General features: G+C 40.2%; 1 protein-coding gene across 16 annotated transcripts in view; it reads right to left on the reverse strand.

Moving 5' to 3' along the window:
* Window positions 1-17978, reverse strand: part of ROBO2 (roundabout guidance receptor 2) — a 952677-nt gene that overhangs the window by 466694 nt on the left and 468005 nt on the right. The window contains exon 1 of one of the 16 annotated variants that reach the window (XM_030020185.1): window positions 5041-5926. The exons of the other annotated variants lie outside the window; for them this stretch is intronic. Within the exon in view, the coding sequence (XP_029876045.1) occupies window positions 5041-5095 (55 nt within the window). The 5' untranslated portion in view covers window positions 5096-5926. Of the gene's footprint in view, window positions 1-5040; window positions 5927-17978 lie in introns of those variants that run through there. 16 annotated transcript variants of the gene reach the window in all.

A 17978-nucleotide genomic window follows, 5' to 3' on the forward strand; every position in this document is an offset into this window, starting at 1 on the left:
GAAGCCAGGTGTGAAAGTAAAGATGATGAGACTACAATCTACATCCATAAATCTTTATTTCTGTGCGATAATTTTGCATTCAAAGATCGCATAACTAACTGTCCACATGACTAGTCCTGTCTAAAAGGTATCCTCAACATTCTCTCTGAAGCAGTGATTTAAGATCAGCTTCTGTACTCTTCTACGTACCAAAATTTAAAGAAATTTTTTTTGAGTATACAAGACACGTACTATAAAAATGTACTAAAAAAAGTGCAAGAAAGCTTGGGTAACAATAAATGTTCTGTAAAAATTCAGCAGTTACATGTAAGAAATGTCTGTTCAGTCAGAAACAAAAAAACTAACACGTTTATTTATTTGGCAAGAGCGAATACTTGCTTTCTTCTGCACACAAAATAAAGAGATTTCTATAGAAATGTAGAAAAAAGCACCAGTAACCTAGCCTCTTGGCAAGAAAAAGCATCAATATGATTACTAAGTATCCTCCACAAGGTTGGTATGAGAGTGGTGAGCCAGATGGCAGCCACAGGAAGAGCAACCTCTGCCATGCCAGCTGAGATAACAGATAAAACCTGACAGCAGTGTTCCTCTTAGGTGGCTGAAACAGAATGTACAGAACCTGTTAGCAATCTATTTAGCCGAGATCAATATTTGAATAGCAATTCAAGGGGAGCAAATGGCTAAAAAGCCATTGCATACTCTTTAGTAATTTCCACTAAATGGTTCAGCAGCGGACAGAGCATGTCTTGAATTTAGTGCTATGAGCCTACATAGCACTGCTATAGAAAAGCAACTCCTGGAAACAGAGTTAACTGGACAGACTAGCTAAAGCCTCCATTTCCTCTCTCTGAATTTTTTGGTGCATCTCCTTGATGCTTTTTATGCATCCTTAAAAATATACTTAAATCCTTTTGTCTACTTTTAAGGTTACATATCTTTAGCCTGCATTGCCAAAACTTATTTTCCTTCAGCAACCTCAACCTCATAATTCCAGAAAGATCCTAAGGGAAGGATTACTGTAGTAAGTGCAGCTCACAGAAAAGTTTAAAAACCCCTATTCTAACTTTTCTGAAAGGATTGTGGGGTATCAGACCTTTTGCAGCGTACCAAATTAGCAAAGGAACAAAACAAATTAATTGGATTATCACACTACTTTTCAAACATATCCCTCTCTGGAAGTGCAATGACAGGATTGCCTCATTGCCTGTCTCTTGCACATAAACATATGTTGTTGCAATAACAACTTACCAGACAGGAAGCAAAGAAAGCAAAATAGTAAGACTAATTCAGCAAAATGTTTCATGATGGGCATAAATTCATCCCTACTCAGCAAAGTTTTAAAGCATAGGATTAACTGGGAGCACATGTTTAAATTCTTATTAACTTCAGTAAGATTCTGGATAAGAGATGGAAGCACTTACTTAAATGCTCTGCAGAATTGGGTCCTATGGAAGAACAAGCTAAAGGAAACAACACCGCAAACTCCACTTCAGAATTTCACTCTTAATGCATTCAAATGCACACATTCCACAGAAGCAAAGGTTATCCATCAACAGCAAAACTCACATGAGAGATCAAGACCCTGTCAGCTCAAATAGTCGCTGGAAGAATATACTCTAGCTTTATATGTAAGCCATGTTCTCCGATAGGCAACAGAGACCTGCACAAGGCCACAGATGTGTAGCTCACTGGTGTGAAGAAATAAAAAGAATTTAGAAGAAAAAAAAAAAAGAAAAAAAAAGAAAAAGACAGGATGCTTGAGCCACCCCACTGTTTCAGATATTTTCTTAATGAAAAGTATGTAAGTGAAATAAGTGCTTTTGAAATACACTAATACAGAGATAAAAATGCTGCTTTTACAGAATTATTCTCATATACCTTTAACACCATCATGCATTCAAGCATCACACTTGCAGTTTTCAAGGGACAATGGGCAAAAGCCAGCCCTGACATAAAAGGTTGTCATTTTCATTGAAAGCACTACGAGTCCTACCAGGGCAGAGCTTGGACCACTAAAACTAGTGTTTGACCCACTAAAACTAGTATCTGTGGTAACATCCACACACCTGTGTTCACAGCAGTTGTCAACTTTTCTGTTAATATTCATTCTTTCAAGCTTTACTAATGATTGGAAGAAAGATAATAAAAAATGCATAACAATGAAAGAAAAATCAATTGAACACTATAAAAAAAAAAACCCAAACATGTAATCAGCTGGTTTAACTCTAACAGCTAGTGTTTTATTTTATGGTACAGACTCTGTCTAGCAAAGTGTTTTGTTGTTTGGGGTTGGTTTTGTGCATTTGATTTTTTGTTTGTTTTTTTTCCAAGAACAGTAAGTAAGATTGATAGCTAAAGAAAAAGAGAATTACAGTTATTCCCTGAACAGACTGCAAGAACATGGGCAGGTCTACAGGAAAATCATAAGCACAATAATAAAAAAATAAAGTAAAAAATATATATATGGATGTATCACATGCTTTCTGCCATTTTCATTGAGCTTTGCAATTTCCAGATGTCATAAAAGCACAAACAAAGAAAATAACTTCAGAAGAAAAAAACTATCATTTTGATCTACACCATTATGCACTGTGTAATACCACTTTTGAATCACTAAACAAAACTAACACCACAGGGAAAAGTATGGCTAACATGCCTCAAATGCTACAGTGTCTCTCGCTGTCTGGACCTGATGCCAAGAGAACAAAAAAACCCCAAAAGCCCCAAACCCAACAACAAAAAACTCTCAAACCCAGAAATGCACTAAAAGGTAACTTTCAAACGTAGAAAACAAACCAAGGACCTATTAAACAAGTGGTCTATTGGGTTTTGCCTTTTTTTCTTAAATTAAAACATTACAAATAGTGCTATTGTTGATATATATCTTTTCAAAGCAACTGGTGGTACATGTCACCCTAAGGTGTAATCGTAATTACTATGCTTCTAAAGAGACAAAAGTACTGTGTGCCAAGCTTGCACGCCAGTATTTCTTCAAAGCTACTTGTTAGTCATTACAACAATAACAGCTTATCTCTACTTGGTCATGATGTGCTATCCACAAGGCTATTTATTTATTTATTTGAGTTGTTAATGTAGGCAAACTTGACAGTCTCTGCAATCTCTTCCCACAAAAGGGGAGGATCACATCTATTCTGGGCAGTTCCTTGGCATTTTTTTCTAGTGGTCCAGCTCTAAATTAGCTATGTGCTTCACCTGCACCCCCCACCCTTGTCCTATAAGGCTGAACCAGAACAAAGGTTCTACTTGTGTTCCCCATGACAAAACTAGAATAAATTATGTCTTGCTCCTGTCGTTCCAGCAAACTGGTTAATTGCATTTGTTTCATATATCTCCAAACAGCCTGGTACATTAATTACATTCTGTAATACCAAGCTCCTCTGATTCACTCTGTCATTTCCATTGAACACTTTAATTGTATTCCTTCTAGCTACATACAATTTTAAACACTTACTAATAATTACATTTCTACAGTCTGATGTTTTCAGTTTGTATACAAAGGTATCTCCCATACTGGTGGTCTTAAAGTTAAGGATCAAAATATGTTACACATTACAGTAGGAAAAATAAAGCAAACAGAAAACAAAATCCCCACAAAACTATGACCATGCTGATAGACACAAATGTTCCATTACATCCTTTCACAATTAAAACCTCCTGCTGTTTAGCATGTACATACATTAAGCAGAAATTTTCTCATCGGTAGACCAAACTGAACACAGCATATTATGCAACCAATGTAAAACCGTACTTGAATGTCCCCTTCTCATCTATTTAGCCTCCTTTCTTGCTAGGAGGTGGGGGAAGACGAAAGGAGGGGGAGAAAGACCCAAAGCAGCCTGTGACTGCGAACAATAAACCTAGAGTCCTTGCTTCAGGACTGATACAGTAAATGCTGTAAGCAGCTTCCTGGAACCAAGTTTGCTCTAACAGGCAGGCAAAGCCAGCCAGGCTCCCAGACATTAAATTCACCTGAAGTCTAAAAGACTGTTTAGAGATGCAAATACTCAATACTAGGAGGACTGCCTAGCATTTGGTCCCAGCACCCACTCATGTAGAACTGTATGCTGTTACAGATGCTCGCTTCCTAGTCGTGTGCTTGAACTGCTGTAACGCGTCTAACGTCTACACTGCAGTACAGCGCCAACCCCTACTTTGAAAGACAATTTACCCTCGCACTGGAGTTCTCGCCCTAGTGAAGCGTACTTCCTTAAGATGCTAATTTATAGTTCCCCTCCCATTACTTGAACTTGAGAACTGCAAGAAGTGTTGCAGAGCAGACCCAAAGGGGGGGGGAGTCCGGGGCGGAGGGGGAACCCACCCTTTCCACCAGACGTTGCTAAGCTTCCTGACAACGCTCCCTCCGGAAAGCCCGTCACGAGGGGGTGAGGGGGAACACGATGGGAGGACCCTCCCGCCCCGCGGTGGCGGCCGGCCGCGCCGCACCTGCCCGGCCCCGCGGGGGTGGGTGGGGGTGAAGGCGGGTGGTTGGGGCTGTGCCCCGCGCGCCCGCCCCCGCCCTGCCTGCCTTGCCTGCCGCTCGCCAGCGCCCGAGGAGGCGTGTAGGGGACTCTGGAAATCCGCCAGTTCGCCTCACCTGGAGCCGAGGCAGAGCTAACCCATTTATTTCATCAGCTGGCTCTCCCGGTGGAAAGTTCAACAATAGAAGGAGGCAAAGTAACATCAGCTACAACAGCTCTCTGCCTTCCCTTTCTCCTTCCCCCCCGCCCCGCCGAAATAAAAGATTTAGCGCGGTAGTTTTTACTCTTTCCTCGCTACCTCAAGCTGACATTCTTCGATTCATAAGCTGCTTTTCCATTAAGTTAGCAGACGGGAAGGACTGCTTATTGGAAACACACATTGCTCCCTCTCCCCGCCCCGAAATACCATTTTTATACCAGAAACAAACTTAAGGCTCTGTAATGTTAAAGCTTATAATGCCGTCCATGTGCTGTCCCAAATCAGATTCAGATGAGGGGGATTTCTGCACAGAAATGGCATATCTAAAATAAGCGAACTTACCATAGACCTGAAAAAATGCAAATCCAAAGAGCAGGAGTGGCGTCAGCAGACCCATTTTGACATATTAAAAGCAATCCCGATCGTTTGCGAGACCAATTCCACAGAGATCCAAAAAAAAAAAAAAAAAAAGTATCCAAAGCCAGTAAGAGGTAGGTCCAAAAGTTTTCAGTTTCCTAGCAGCTACTTAAAGTGGAAAGGGAATTCTTGAAATCAAAAGCTGCAGATACAAAGGTCTTGAATGTGACACTTTTAGATCCATACAGATTAGAGCAGCAAGCGAGCTCCGAAAGCTTCTGCTTTGCACACACGCTCCTTCCTAAATTCCCACCAATCCAGCCCAAGCAGAGGAATTATTCAAGTGTGTCTAAGACTCTCTTTAGGATCCATGGCAATCCAAAAGCAAGCTCTTTCTTCGGAAGACAAGGAGAGACTCAGAGAGGAGCCGATTCCTAGAAAGTGCTCCACAAACTTCCCGGCACTTTGCAGGAAAATCATTGGCTTGGTTTGGCTATTTTGCTTTCCTCTCGCCCTTCCCCCTACCCTTTTCTCTCCCTTTCCCTACCAAATCAGTTCAAGCTGCAGAGTTTCTCACTTAACTTCCATAATAGGAACGCCTAGGCAATGTGCTACAGGAGGGGAACGGCTTTCTCAGCATCCCCTCAAAATAAACCCCTGTCCCCTACACCTCCCTCCTCACTGAAAACCAGAGCGGAAACTGCTTGAGGGCAGTAACTCGAGCGCGGTGCCGCCGCGGGCGGGAGCGGCGGCGGGCTGCTGCCGAGCAGTCGCGGCGGCGGCGGGGGTGCGTGCGGCAGGGGGTGCGGGGGCCTCCCGCCGCCGCAGCTCTCCCGGGCGGCCCCGGCAGCCCGGCGTCCGCCGCTCTCGCGCCGCTCTCCTCCTCTCCTCTCCGCTCCTCTCCCCTCCCGCCGCCTCCGCCTCCTGCCGCCGTGGACACACCGGCTGGCAAGGAGAGGGAGGAGAATGAGCGCGGCTCCCGAGGCTGCCTGGGGAAGGGAAGCTGCGGGGTGTGGACTAAACCACTGTGCTCCACACCCACGCGTCCCTCTCCTCCCGGGGTAGGGAGATGGGGACGACGATATAAGACGACAGCCACACGACTGGAAATCAGGTCTTCTGCGGGCGGTGCCCCCCTGCCTCTCCTCTACAGTTGGGTATAGGTAGAATTTACATGATTGCTCCTCACCGCTTCCCATTTAACGGCCAGCTAATTTTTCGGTAAGTGGTTTCATGGAGCTGTTCTCTAATTATTCATTCCCTCTCCGCACATACACAGACACTTGGGAGCGAGACCCTCGAAAGGATCTTCCCCAGAGATTTTTCCGCTGCTCCGCTCTGTGGAAAAGGAGGGAAAGGTGGCAAATAAAATAAAATAAATAAAATGCATCACGCGTGACCTACAAAGTCTGTAGGACTGGCGGGCTTGCTCAGCCGAAAACCAGGAGCGAGCAACCTCCCCCCTCGCGTCCCCCGCGCCCTCCCCCAGGCCCCTCGGCTGCAGTGCAACTCCCGCCAGCGGGAAAGTTTCGCGGAACCGACCGCGATCCCCGGAGGCCGGCGGAGGGGGCGGTGAGAGAAGGGGCCGCGTAATCCCCAAGGAACGAGGGCGAACAGCCCCTCTCCGCCTACACGCACGACAGAGACTGTCAAGCGGCAGAATAAACCCCAAACCACCACCGAAAAAGACCCAGGAACCCGAGGGAAGGAGCAACGTGAACGACAACGGAATTTAAAAGTGACCGGTGTCGCAACGGGGCAGGGGGTGACCGGGCGGAGACACCGAGGGCAGGGCGGGCGGAGAGGCCGGAGAGAGGCCAGCGGCGGCTCCGAGGTGACGGTTAGGCCGGCCGTTGCCGCCGCGCGCCGTCCGCGGGCCAGCGGGAGCGCCGCACGGTGAAGCTCGAGCGCCCCCTACTGGCAGGCGGCGGGCAGCGGCCGCCACCTCGTGCCCGGCGTTGCCTTTTGTTGCGGCGGAGGCCTCGGCGCGCGGCTGGGGGGCGGCCCCTCGGCGGCCCCCGCCCTCCCCCGGCCTCCCCCGGCGCGCGGGAGCGACGGGCGGCTGCGGGCGGCTGCGGGCGGCTGCGTCCCCCCGGGGAGCCTGCAGGAGGGCGGGCCCTGCGCAAGGAGCGGGTGTCGCGGCAGGAACGACTGAAGTGCGGGAGCTGCCGAAGAGCACGGAGCTCTTTCGGCAGACGACGAGTCTTTTCTCCAGCAGGGAACCCGAAACAAGTACTATGGTACACAACTTTTCCAGGGAAACCTGTTGGAATGCGTCGGTAGCATATTTAGCTAGCTTATAGTTTTAGTTTTGAGAGGGACGTTGCAATTGAGGGTCACGATGGTGCTAGATAAAAATTAACTGGTGAGTAACAACGTGGGAGTCCCGCTTTGATGCACTAGGGCGAGCAGGGCTGATTAAACAGAAGGGATTTACCTTCTTACGTGTTAACCAACTAGGCCCAAGTATTTTTCTCTCATCAAGTCTCTTTCTTGCTTTTTTATTTTGCATACACTAGAGATTTGTTCTTTTAATAAGTTCTTCACGTAAAGGATCCGAACCGTATTTCTGCAAAATGTACCCTGCCCACACATACTCAAATAAATGGTCTGCAAGTTATTTCTTACTTGATTCTTGTGTGTAATTAGTGACAAATATTGTACCGATGCCAAACGTGACAGTGTGAGGTGTTTGTAGGTTTTTTAAGTGTCTAAGAAGATTATTGCTATTCCATACAAAGCCAGATGACAACTCCAAATCCTCTTTATGCAAATCACGGAATGATGTCCTCCTATACTCACGATATGCCCTGCAGATAAATATATATTAATACCTCTAAAGACTACCGTGTGAAGAAGGCTATAATTAAGGCTAATTAGGGTAAGGTGATCAAAATGGTATCCTTCATCAGTGTGCTTGTAAATTGGCAAAACGAGAAAAGCATAAATCACCTACCTGGCAGCAGTATCTGTAACAAGACATGAAATACTAAGGAATGTTTCCCATTGTAGTGAACATTGCAAGGACACAGTGTTAGTGAAAATGCTGACTTGTTTATTACAAAGTTTTAAATTGGAAATAGCTATACACTGTACAGTTCTTTTTCTGCTTCTCAAATAAATTTAAGATAAATTTAGTAATAGCTGATGTAGACCAGAACACTTTGAAGATATATACAGTCTTCAAAACCCTCAGGTACAGAGGTACCTGTAAAAGGGTATAATGACTCATATAAACATTCTCAATGAAATCAGTGAGTTATTCATTATAGCTGCTACTGTTTTACTCATTCACTGCCACAGAATACTGCTTTTCAACTATTAAACACTTAGCAAAACTTTGAAAAGTTTCAGCCAAATTTAATCAAGCATTTTCAAGCACAAATTTTGCCCATATGTATTTCAGTGATTTTTTTCTCTGAGAATTGTTAACAGTCCTCCAAAATGGCTAGCAGAGTCTGAGAGGTTGGGAAACCAGCTTTTGTATTGGTGCTGTTTGCCCAAATTCAGAAAACTTGGCGAAGTTTGGTTAGTATAGAAACAAACAAAAAAACCCAAAAAAAGGTCAGCCCCCCCCCCCAAAAAAAAAAAAAAAAAAGGTCATCTAGAGATCTGCTGGAGCGTTACAGTAGAGGTTCACCTGTGTTATGGCTTACAAGCACAGGACATGGCACAGACCAGAGTCACTGGCCTATGAGCAGAGTTTGCTTGGAACAGTGTTTGCTTCCATTATAAGATGCAGTCCAGATATTAGAATAAAAAAAATATGCTTGTCTCTGGTCTTTCAGTAGCCTCCTATGAACGTGGCCAACAAGACAGATATTATTTGCTTGAATAGCAAAGGCTATATAGAGGAACTTAGTGTGCCAACTATTTGTTTGGCTATGAGCAGTATGCCACCTGATGAAATACTTGCATGAGCAGGATGAGGAAAAGACACGTCAGTATCGGTGCACATAAAGCTTCAGTTCAAAGAGTATTGTTGAGGTGGGACTTTAGAACAGGGAAATGGCACAGTAAGATTGTCCTGATTCATAAAGGTCAGCCATCAAATGAGGCAGGACTAATTTGGTAAAACAGCAGTAAGATCAGACGTATGTCAGTGATACAAGTAAAGGTTTCATTGCTTCCCCAGTCTGATATTTCATACCTTTGATTCCTAGACTTATATATCTGCATTAAAATATATATTTAGTATATGAAAGATCAGATCCAGTGTTTAAAGTATGAGTGTTCTAAGACTAGCCCTTTTTTCAGGTGAGCTCTACCATTCACAGCATTTTTGTTCTAAACCAACATTACCATTTCTGCTGTTACAAATATATACGAAATACTCTTATTTCCTGGTTGCCATAAAAACCTCTTGTTATCTTCTCAAAGAGGACAGGTTGAGCCGAGGTGGATCATACAGAATTTATTCTGGATACTAAAGCTGCTCATCCAGGGAATTGCTGAAAATGATTACAGATCTTTAATATCCAAAAATATACATGTGATGTGATGGCCATATAATCTAAATGTAAGCATCCAATTTAAGTATTTAAGTTAGGAGGCTGGTCTTTCTAGACTCTGGAGTAGAGCAAAAGGTGAATCCAGAGGATTATTCAGAGCATGTAATGTTAGGCAGCCTCAGGAACACAAAAACGAAAAAAATGACACAGTGAGCATGGACTTTCCCCGAAAACATACTCTTGTCTTCCTCTGCGCTACTCTGTTCCAGGTCATCAGGTTCTGATGTCATCTGACTATTGAATACATGATGAGAGAACAGAAATTATAGGGTTTGATCCTTATAAATGCTGAAGCATGATTATTATTCCTGCTGCAATCAATAGGGTCTTCCACAGGAAGATTGGACACTGGGAGGTAAATCAGGAACTCAATCCAGGAAAAGAAGAAGGTTGCTAGAAACAGTGTAAGCACTGTGGCTAGATCTCTCTCATGAAGGCCCCTGGAAATTAGTTTTTCTGCTGTCCCTGGCTACCATAATTTTGACTAATCTACTTTCCTAGAACCACTCTTGTGGATTAAAAAAAAAAAAAAAAAAAAGATGGGTGCCAAAGCATGTGTTTCTTTCTCTGTCTCACAGGTGTCTCTTACTTACAGCACAGAGGGTCACCTTTTGCTTCAACATTAAAAATTCCTGAGTTGTGGCATCTGACTTCAGAGTGTTCCTATGGAAATACCCATCAAGCAACACTAAGAACCCTATTTTGAAATGTCCTTACATTGCTAGACTGTGTTAGTATGTCTGCACTATTTTTAATCACTAGTACAGCTACAGTGCTTACCACAGTTATAAGAATGATCTATACTGTTGGTAAGATAAATATTTGGTAAATTAAATTATTGGAAGTTTTTTTATATACATCATATGTTCAATTTAGGTTTTGCATCCACAGCTCATTAAATGTGCAAAAACTGGTAACAGAAAGATGGTACAGTTTCTTGACAATTTTTAGAACAGCCTCACCTAAAATAAATTCTACTTGATTCTTTTATTTTTAACTGAATCCAGAGTAAGCAATAAGCACAAATATTTATATGATAGATATAATATTACCCTGTAAAGATTTTGTAGATCTTACTTTCCATTTGTTCTATGGATGTACTCTTACCACCCATACAAAAAGATACAGTGTCTTTCATACTTTGCAGCTTGGTCAAAAATTCAAGAAAGCAGAGAAATAATTCTTAGTTAAAAAAGAATTTGAAAATGGATTATACATAAAACCAGGGTCAGATTTCTCATTTCTGGGGCATAAAGGGGAGGTGAAAGGAAGCTTCTAGTTCTGGCATTCACAAAAGAATTGGTAAGTTTACTGCTGTGTGAAACACAGGTCTGTGTTTTCCTGCTGAGTAAAAGATGGCAGCACACCATCCTTTGGGATACCTAGAGCTGGCATTGTAAAAAGCAACAGCATCTTTATACTGACGGGATAAGAATGGCACATATTAGAAGTACGTCTGTGACTTACTGTAGTAGCAGCTGAAACTCAAAACCTGTGGTGTGAAGAGTACAGTGCCTGTCACAATCATAAGCACTAAAGTTGTTTCAAAACTGCTGGGCTTCATATAGACTTGTGTAGACTTGCACAGAGCAGGTGGAACTGGATTCTTTTCAGAGGTGCACAGGGATGGGACAAGAGGCAAGGGACACCAGTTGCAACATGGGAGGGTTCTAGGTGTCAGGAAACAGGTTTTTTTACCATGAGGGCAGTCAAACAGGTGCCCGAGGGGGCTGTGGAATTGCTGTTGCTGGAGATATTAAAAACTTATTTGGATGGTGTCCCAGACATTGAAGGTGAACCTGCTTTGAGTTGGACCAGTCGATCTCCAGAGGTCTCTTCTGACCAATATTTTTCTAAGGTTCCATGATTCTATGACTGGCAATACTGGCAAAGTTCTGAGCATGTAAGTGTACTTTGTTTGAAACCGAACACCAAGGTTTCTTAGTAGAGAATTATATACTAAAGTATTCAGTAGTACTCACTTCTGTTATAAAATTACACAAAACTGCACACACAAGCTATGAATAAAAGATTTGCTTGATTTTCCTCAAACTTAAGCCATTCCTGTTGCAATACTAGGAGCCTTTGTTGAGTGACTCCTATGTAGACTGAACAGTGAATATTGCAGGAACAGAAGAGCATTCCTTGCCCTCTTGTGATTGGAAACGCTTCCCTTTACAACTGCAGTATCTAAAATTAACAGCCTTTCTACCAATTGCAGTAAGCTGCACATCAAGCTTATGGCTGTCTCCACATTGTAGACAGTAACATGAGTTCATTATTTGCAACAGGACAACTGCATCCCTTCCAGTCTTTCCACAAACTACATCTAGCTAGCCTTCTCCATGTCAGGAATTTCGTCTTACACACTAATTTTTCATCATATTGGTATGTTTGTACATCTCCCATTTGTAAGGGTTGTGAGCGTTCCTGTCTGCTACATCAGGAACTTCTATTTCCTGTCTTATATCCAGGACTCTGTGTAAGTTATGCATTTCTTTGTCTAATGAAGGAATAGTCAATTACTTATGATGAAGGCACCAATTATGGAATAAAGTGCTAATCTACTTAAATAAGGACACCAAAGACATATTCTATCAACTACAAATAAAATAAGACTCCAAGAGTAATTTTGTTTATTCCTTTGAATAATTGTGTCAATCAAAAAAAGAAGGAGCATTTAAAATGAAGAACTGGAAGAGGATAAAATCTTACCCCACCTACATGAGATGCAAAGGTGAAATTCTCACTAGAAAAACGTACGTCATCATAGTGTGATCAGACTGATCCATATGAAAATAAGTGTAGCTACTGCACCCTGACTAAAAATCAAGCTATACAGCAACCCAACATTTATAACTGTACACAATGATACAGAAATAAGTCTTAAGCTGAACACCATATTCCTACATAATTGTATTATAAATAACATGTTATGCTCTCTTATTAAATGACATATGTCACATTTTCCATAACAAGTGCATATTGACAGCCAACTACATTAGCCAACAATATTTACACTTTAATTACAGCTTTTAAAATGGAAATATGTAACTATATATGTACATAAGTTGTTAATGGGGCAGAAATTCATACAAGGAAATCCATATGTAAATGTCCATTATGTAGATACCCATTTGTAGGTGGGCAATTATTCTTTACAATAGGAAGTGTTTAATTTAATAATGTAGGAAACAAGATTTATTATGTCATTAACAAGTCAATTAACTTGAAAATTCTAATAGACACATACAGTATTGTTTTTCAATCTTAAATGGCTTTTGAATTTAGCTGGAGTTTATAGTTACTATTTTGTAGAAGAAGCCAGACTTACTGAGTTCCCTTTGTTATCTCTGGTCTCCAAAGTGTCAACGGCACGGATAGGTTATTGCTTAGCATGATTTCTGCTGTACTACAGTCCTCAATTGTAATCATATATTAGTCAAACCAAGGACTTGTTGTGGTACTACAGAGCTTCTGATTTATGAAGATGTCAGCTCCTGAGAATCTGGTCCATCACTATGGTGGCAACCCTAACAGCATTAGAGGCTCTTGCATGTTTCTACCAGTGGGTTGTAATGTTCCCATCAGGCCATGATTCTTTTTTGCAATATGGTGCTGTCAACACTGTTCTCATCAGTTATACATATCAGTGGATTATTAACAATATTTGTCAGACTTCTATATTAGTTTTGTCCCAGAACAGCCTTGCCTCACTTCAGCAATAGAATTACATTTTGCATTGTCTCAAGAAATGCTTTTAAATTAGAATTGATGTTTCAGTCATATGATTTTTCACTGCTGATGTAATTTAGTTTTCTATCTAAATTTTTATATGAGTATATGACTTATTTTTTTAAAAATATGATCCTATTAAAGGCAAGTGAAGTACAGAGTGTTCCCACAGCAGAATTTGGGCTAATACCTCTCCCATGCATGGCAGACGAAAAGAGTGGTCAAGACTAACATAAATTTCAACAGTAAATTGGAAAAAAAAAAACAACAAAGAAAAACCATAAAAGAGGAAAAACCTGAAAACTCAGAGCAAGACTTCTCCTTAAAAAGTATGCATTTATTCAAAATGACAAATAAATAAGTACAACTGTAAACATCAAATATCCTGTATAATTGCTAGAGTAACTGTCGTATTTGAATATTTTGCAGTTAAAGCTATTATAGGATTTAACTGCTTAAGTTGTATACAAAATCACCAAACTTTTACAAGGAAAATATGTGGGAATGTTTTCCTTTATGCTGCATATCTTATACTAGGAGCAGCTGTGCCAGTACACGGTCCCTTTAAAACCAATAAAACTATACAAGCAAAGGGGCCAGCTCAGAACACAGAAACAGAAGCCAATGACTCATTTTAACGTCTGTCTCTGAACTGAAACACAAAATAGCAATTACCTCAAAGCTGCTTACTGCCACAACTAGGAAGACTATTTCACATTTAAAGCATGCTACCCACACAACAGAAAATCTATCTTTTTTTTTTTTTTTTTTCATCATACAGCTTGCAATATTGTGTCTGATGGTGGAATTTAGCATGTTTCAATCTAAGTCATCAGTTCAAATCTTGCCTATGCTGATGGTGACCAGAAGTTATTACTTGATTCCCAGCTTAAATTATTTTAGAATCAGCTTTTTGTAGACAAGAGAAACACATTGTAAACTTATCTTACCCAGACAATCAGCAATAGTTCAGCCTTCTAGGACAACCTTGAGAAGAATAGGGTATTTTGCACTGCCATGGCCCAGAAGGTACTTATCTTGAGAATGAAGAAAGAATTGGGTTTCAACAGCATCTACCACAATGAGATCCTGTAACCAGGACTGTGTATCTATGGACTTCTGCAACATAAACAGTAATTAAATCCCACTGCCACATTACCTGCTGAAAGATTTTCTAAAGGAAATGTGTCTTCCATGATTCTGGCAAAAAGTTACACAAAAAAGTAACTTTTTATCATTTCCCAAGAAAAAAAAGAATATATACTAGCTCTTTAATCTGTAAGTGGCATGTCTATTAAAATGTCAGATTAAAAGTAAATGAGCCAATATATGGAGTAAAGCCACAAGATAATTTATAAGTAAAAAAGGATAAACACCCCTATGTATGAAATTCAAAATACTGTAGTAATGCCTACAGATGCGTAGGTGGCATCAAATAGTGAAGATATGTGCTGGATTTACTATTTTGTTGATATTTAAAAAGAAATAAGGAAAGAGGAATTAAAAAGAAATAAGGAAAGAGGAATTCTCACCTTGCATGGAATTTACTTGAGAAATTCCCATGAGTGTTTACAGGACTTGAATCCTCACATAACAAAAAGACTCTAGAAGTCTTTTACAGTATCCTTTGGAAGAAATAGTACAGCTGATTCAAATCATTGAAATAATACAACAGGCCACCTGGGAAATTTTTCCTCTGGGAGTCATAGAGATCCTTTCAAGTGATCTACATTTCTAAGAAAATTGGCTTAAATTCTGATGTACTTTATGGTCATCCACCACTGTTCTTTAGTGGTTTTGCAGAAATATTGTATAATGCTGATCATTTAATCATGGTAGTCCTGACATAGAATTCTGACTACAATTTTTTTTTCCTTTCCTTTTTTTCCCTTGTAAATCCATTTAATTTTCCTGTCACATGACCTGGAAGCTGGTTACTGATGAAACATATGCTCAGTTAGAACAAGTTTGAATCTGTTAATTTTCAAACGGCCGTAAATCTACATTGCTCAAATGAAATGTACAACATCTTCTGAGTCAAGAAGGAGCTTGCTTTTTAGCCATCAACAACTCACAGTGCCTACCCTTAAACTACTTAACATAAAAATACCAAGGTTTATATTTCTAAAATCTTGTAGATGCCTGAATATATCAGTGATCAGCATATTTGCAGGAAAGTGCTTTTTTTGATCCCTGCATACAAGCTTGAAGTTGCTTCAGTCATGCCTTTGACAAGCAATATGTAGAAAACTGACACAGCCTTCTCTAACCGCAACACGACAAAAAGAAGGGAGCAATGACTCTGGAGTTGGATGTCTGATACATGCAGAGATGTCTCTTCTGCCAGAAATAGGATTATAGATGCAACAGTGACACAGGGAGGTTAGGGCATGTGAAGTGTTAAATCCTGGATTTGTAAGCAGTGACTTAATCAGAAGACTGCTAAGTCAAATCACAATGGTGGATCGAACAATTGAGGCAAGTATTCCTTGAAAGAGTGTCAAGATGAGCAAAAAAAATGAAATAAGGGCTGAGTGACATCAAGTAAATGTGAAGAACCTCTGGATTCTTATAAGGACATCTTGAAACATCTTAAAATACAGTGGAAATTTTTGGACTTGGATTCTTTAAGTCCCTAGAAATCAAAGCTATAGTAATTAATAATCACATTTCATAATCTAGGCAAATAGCAGATGATAGATAGAAGAGTTTTTTATATAGGAGAAGTTTATTATTACATTTATTATTTTATTATTATTACATTTTGCAAACTCTTGCTTCCTGTTAACATTTTAGATCTACATCATATTTAAGATGCTTAAATCAAACTGCATAATATTCTGAACTGACAGGCTCATTAAGCTGAACAGTAGGATTGCTGTCATATGCACTTCAGGCACTTACAGTAGGAAATTTTCTATTTTTAATTCCAAATGTTTAAAGAGAAATCTTTATCAATAAAACTGTAATTATATTTCTTTTTTTTGAGAGGCATTACTATATGTTTGACATCTCAACTCTGATGATATTTTGGTTGTCTCTTACATTCTAAGCTATTTAAGCAAAAGAGTAGAGTGCTGTGTGCAACAGCCTTCGTATAGTAGTTATTTTTTAATCAATTCATAATGTGTATTAATTTATGCCCGTCATTATTAAAGAATCATCTACTGCAACTATAGGTGTTTGGACTCAAGACATTGTATACTAAGTCCCATTTGGTCTATAATATTTTTAATAGATGAAAAAATTACCTACCAAATTTTGGTCAATGTTAAAAGCAAAACAACTTTGCAGGAAAATGTTTCTTCAAGGCCAGGTTTATCAAAATTATTTAGAGGTGCTTCACAGTGCTGATAGCATCTGTGTGGAAGCCTCACTAGTGTTGCAAGTCAGTGCAAGTTAAGTTTCTAGCAATTAGTTTCTTTTGAAGGTTCTTAACAGGTACCTATCTAAATATTTTTATCCTGGCAGTGTATGAAAACTTCCATCATGTAGACTTTGATCTGGAGATGCAGAAAATAAATTAAAGACTGCTTAAAGGGAGTATGAAGTGCTATGTACTCTTCCTTCAGACCAAATAAAAAGTGCAATTACAACTATTCAGTAGTAAGATACCTGGTAGTAATAGGAATTACCACAGGATTCATCAAGCAGCATGGCTAGGCTTGGTCAGAAGCTATGGCAAGTGTGCTGAAATAATTACTGGTGGAGAAAGCCAAGACAAAGGCCACAAGACAGTGAATAAAATTCTAATGAGTAAGAACTGCCATAAACAGGAGTGGAAAGGCATTTCCACGGGAAAAGTAGGAACACAAAGTTAAGTTAGCAAACATTTGAAAAAAGAAACTACTCGTAATGCTATTTTTGTTATTGTCACAGAAAAGGAATTGCATATAATCTTTGAAGAATTCAGGAAGGATTGAACCAAAGCATATACCTGCTTCAGTGTCAATCCTGAAGAAAAAAGTCACAAAATATAAGGCACAAAATACAATTGTTAGCCATACATTGTTCTTTTGTATTTGTAATAATGCAACAAAAGAATATGGATTTTAGCAAATATTTTATCAGAGTATCAGATCTCAACACTAAAATCTAGTCCTATGTTGTAGCAGCAGCTGATAAAACCATTCTGGTTTTTCTATTGTTTCATCAGTACCTCAGGAAATATTATTCTAAAGTCTGTTCAAAGAGTCTGTTTGTAGATCACTACCTTCACCTTTTTTCCTAATTATATAGAAGTTGAAATTGTAATATAAACAGTAATTAAATCCCACTGCCACACTAAATCCCACTGCCACACCGACATGTTGTTCCTACAACAACTGAGCTGTTTTTTCCTTCTTTCTCCCTTTCTTTGTTGACGTCCAGGTGAAAAGTAGAGTTCAGCTGAATCACTGTACTGCTTTGGAGGCTGACCACATAGTTTGCTGAGACTACTAAGGGACTTCAAGATAAAACATCCTACTGTAATTCTATTCTTGTCAAAACTTGTTTCCTTGAATATTGCATATAAAAAGGGTTATCATGCCATTTTTATTCATACAAGCATGCACAACTGTATGTCTGCATTCTTGTGTACAATATCGGAGTTTGGACATGATGCTGCCATTTCTCTTATGAACAGGTTTCTGACCTGAGACGCATAGCCATACATGATTTATGTAGGTCCATACA

This window comes from Aquila chrysaetos, chromosome 7 (assembly GCF_900496995.4).
Source record: "Aquila chrysaetos chrysaetos chromosome 7, bAquChr1.4, whole genome shotgun sequence".
Taxonomy (NCBI): Eukaryota; Metazoa; Chordata; class Aves; order Accipitriformes; family Accipitridae; genus Aquila; species Aquila chrysaetos.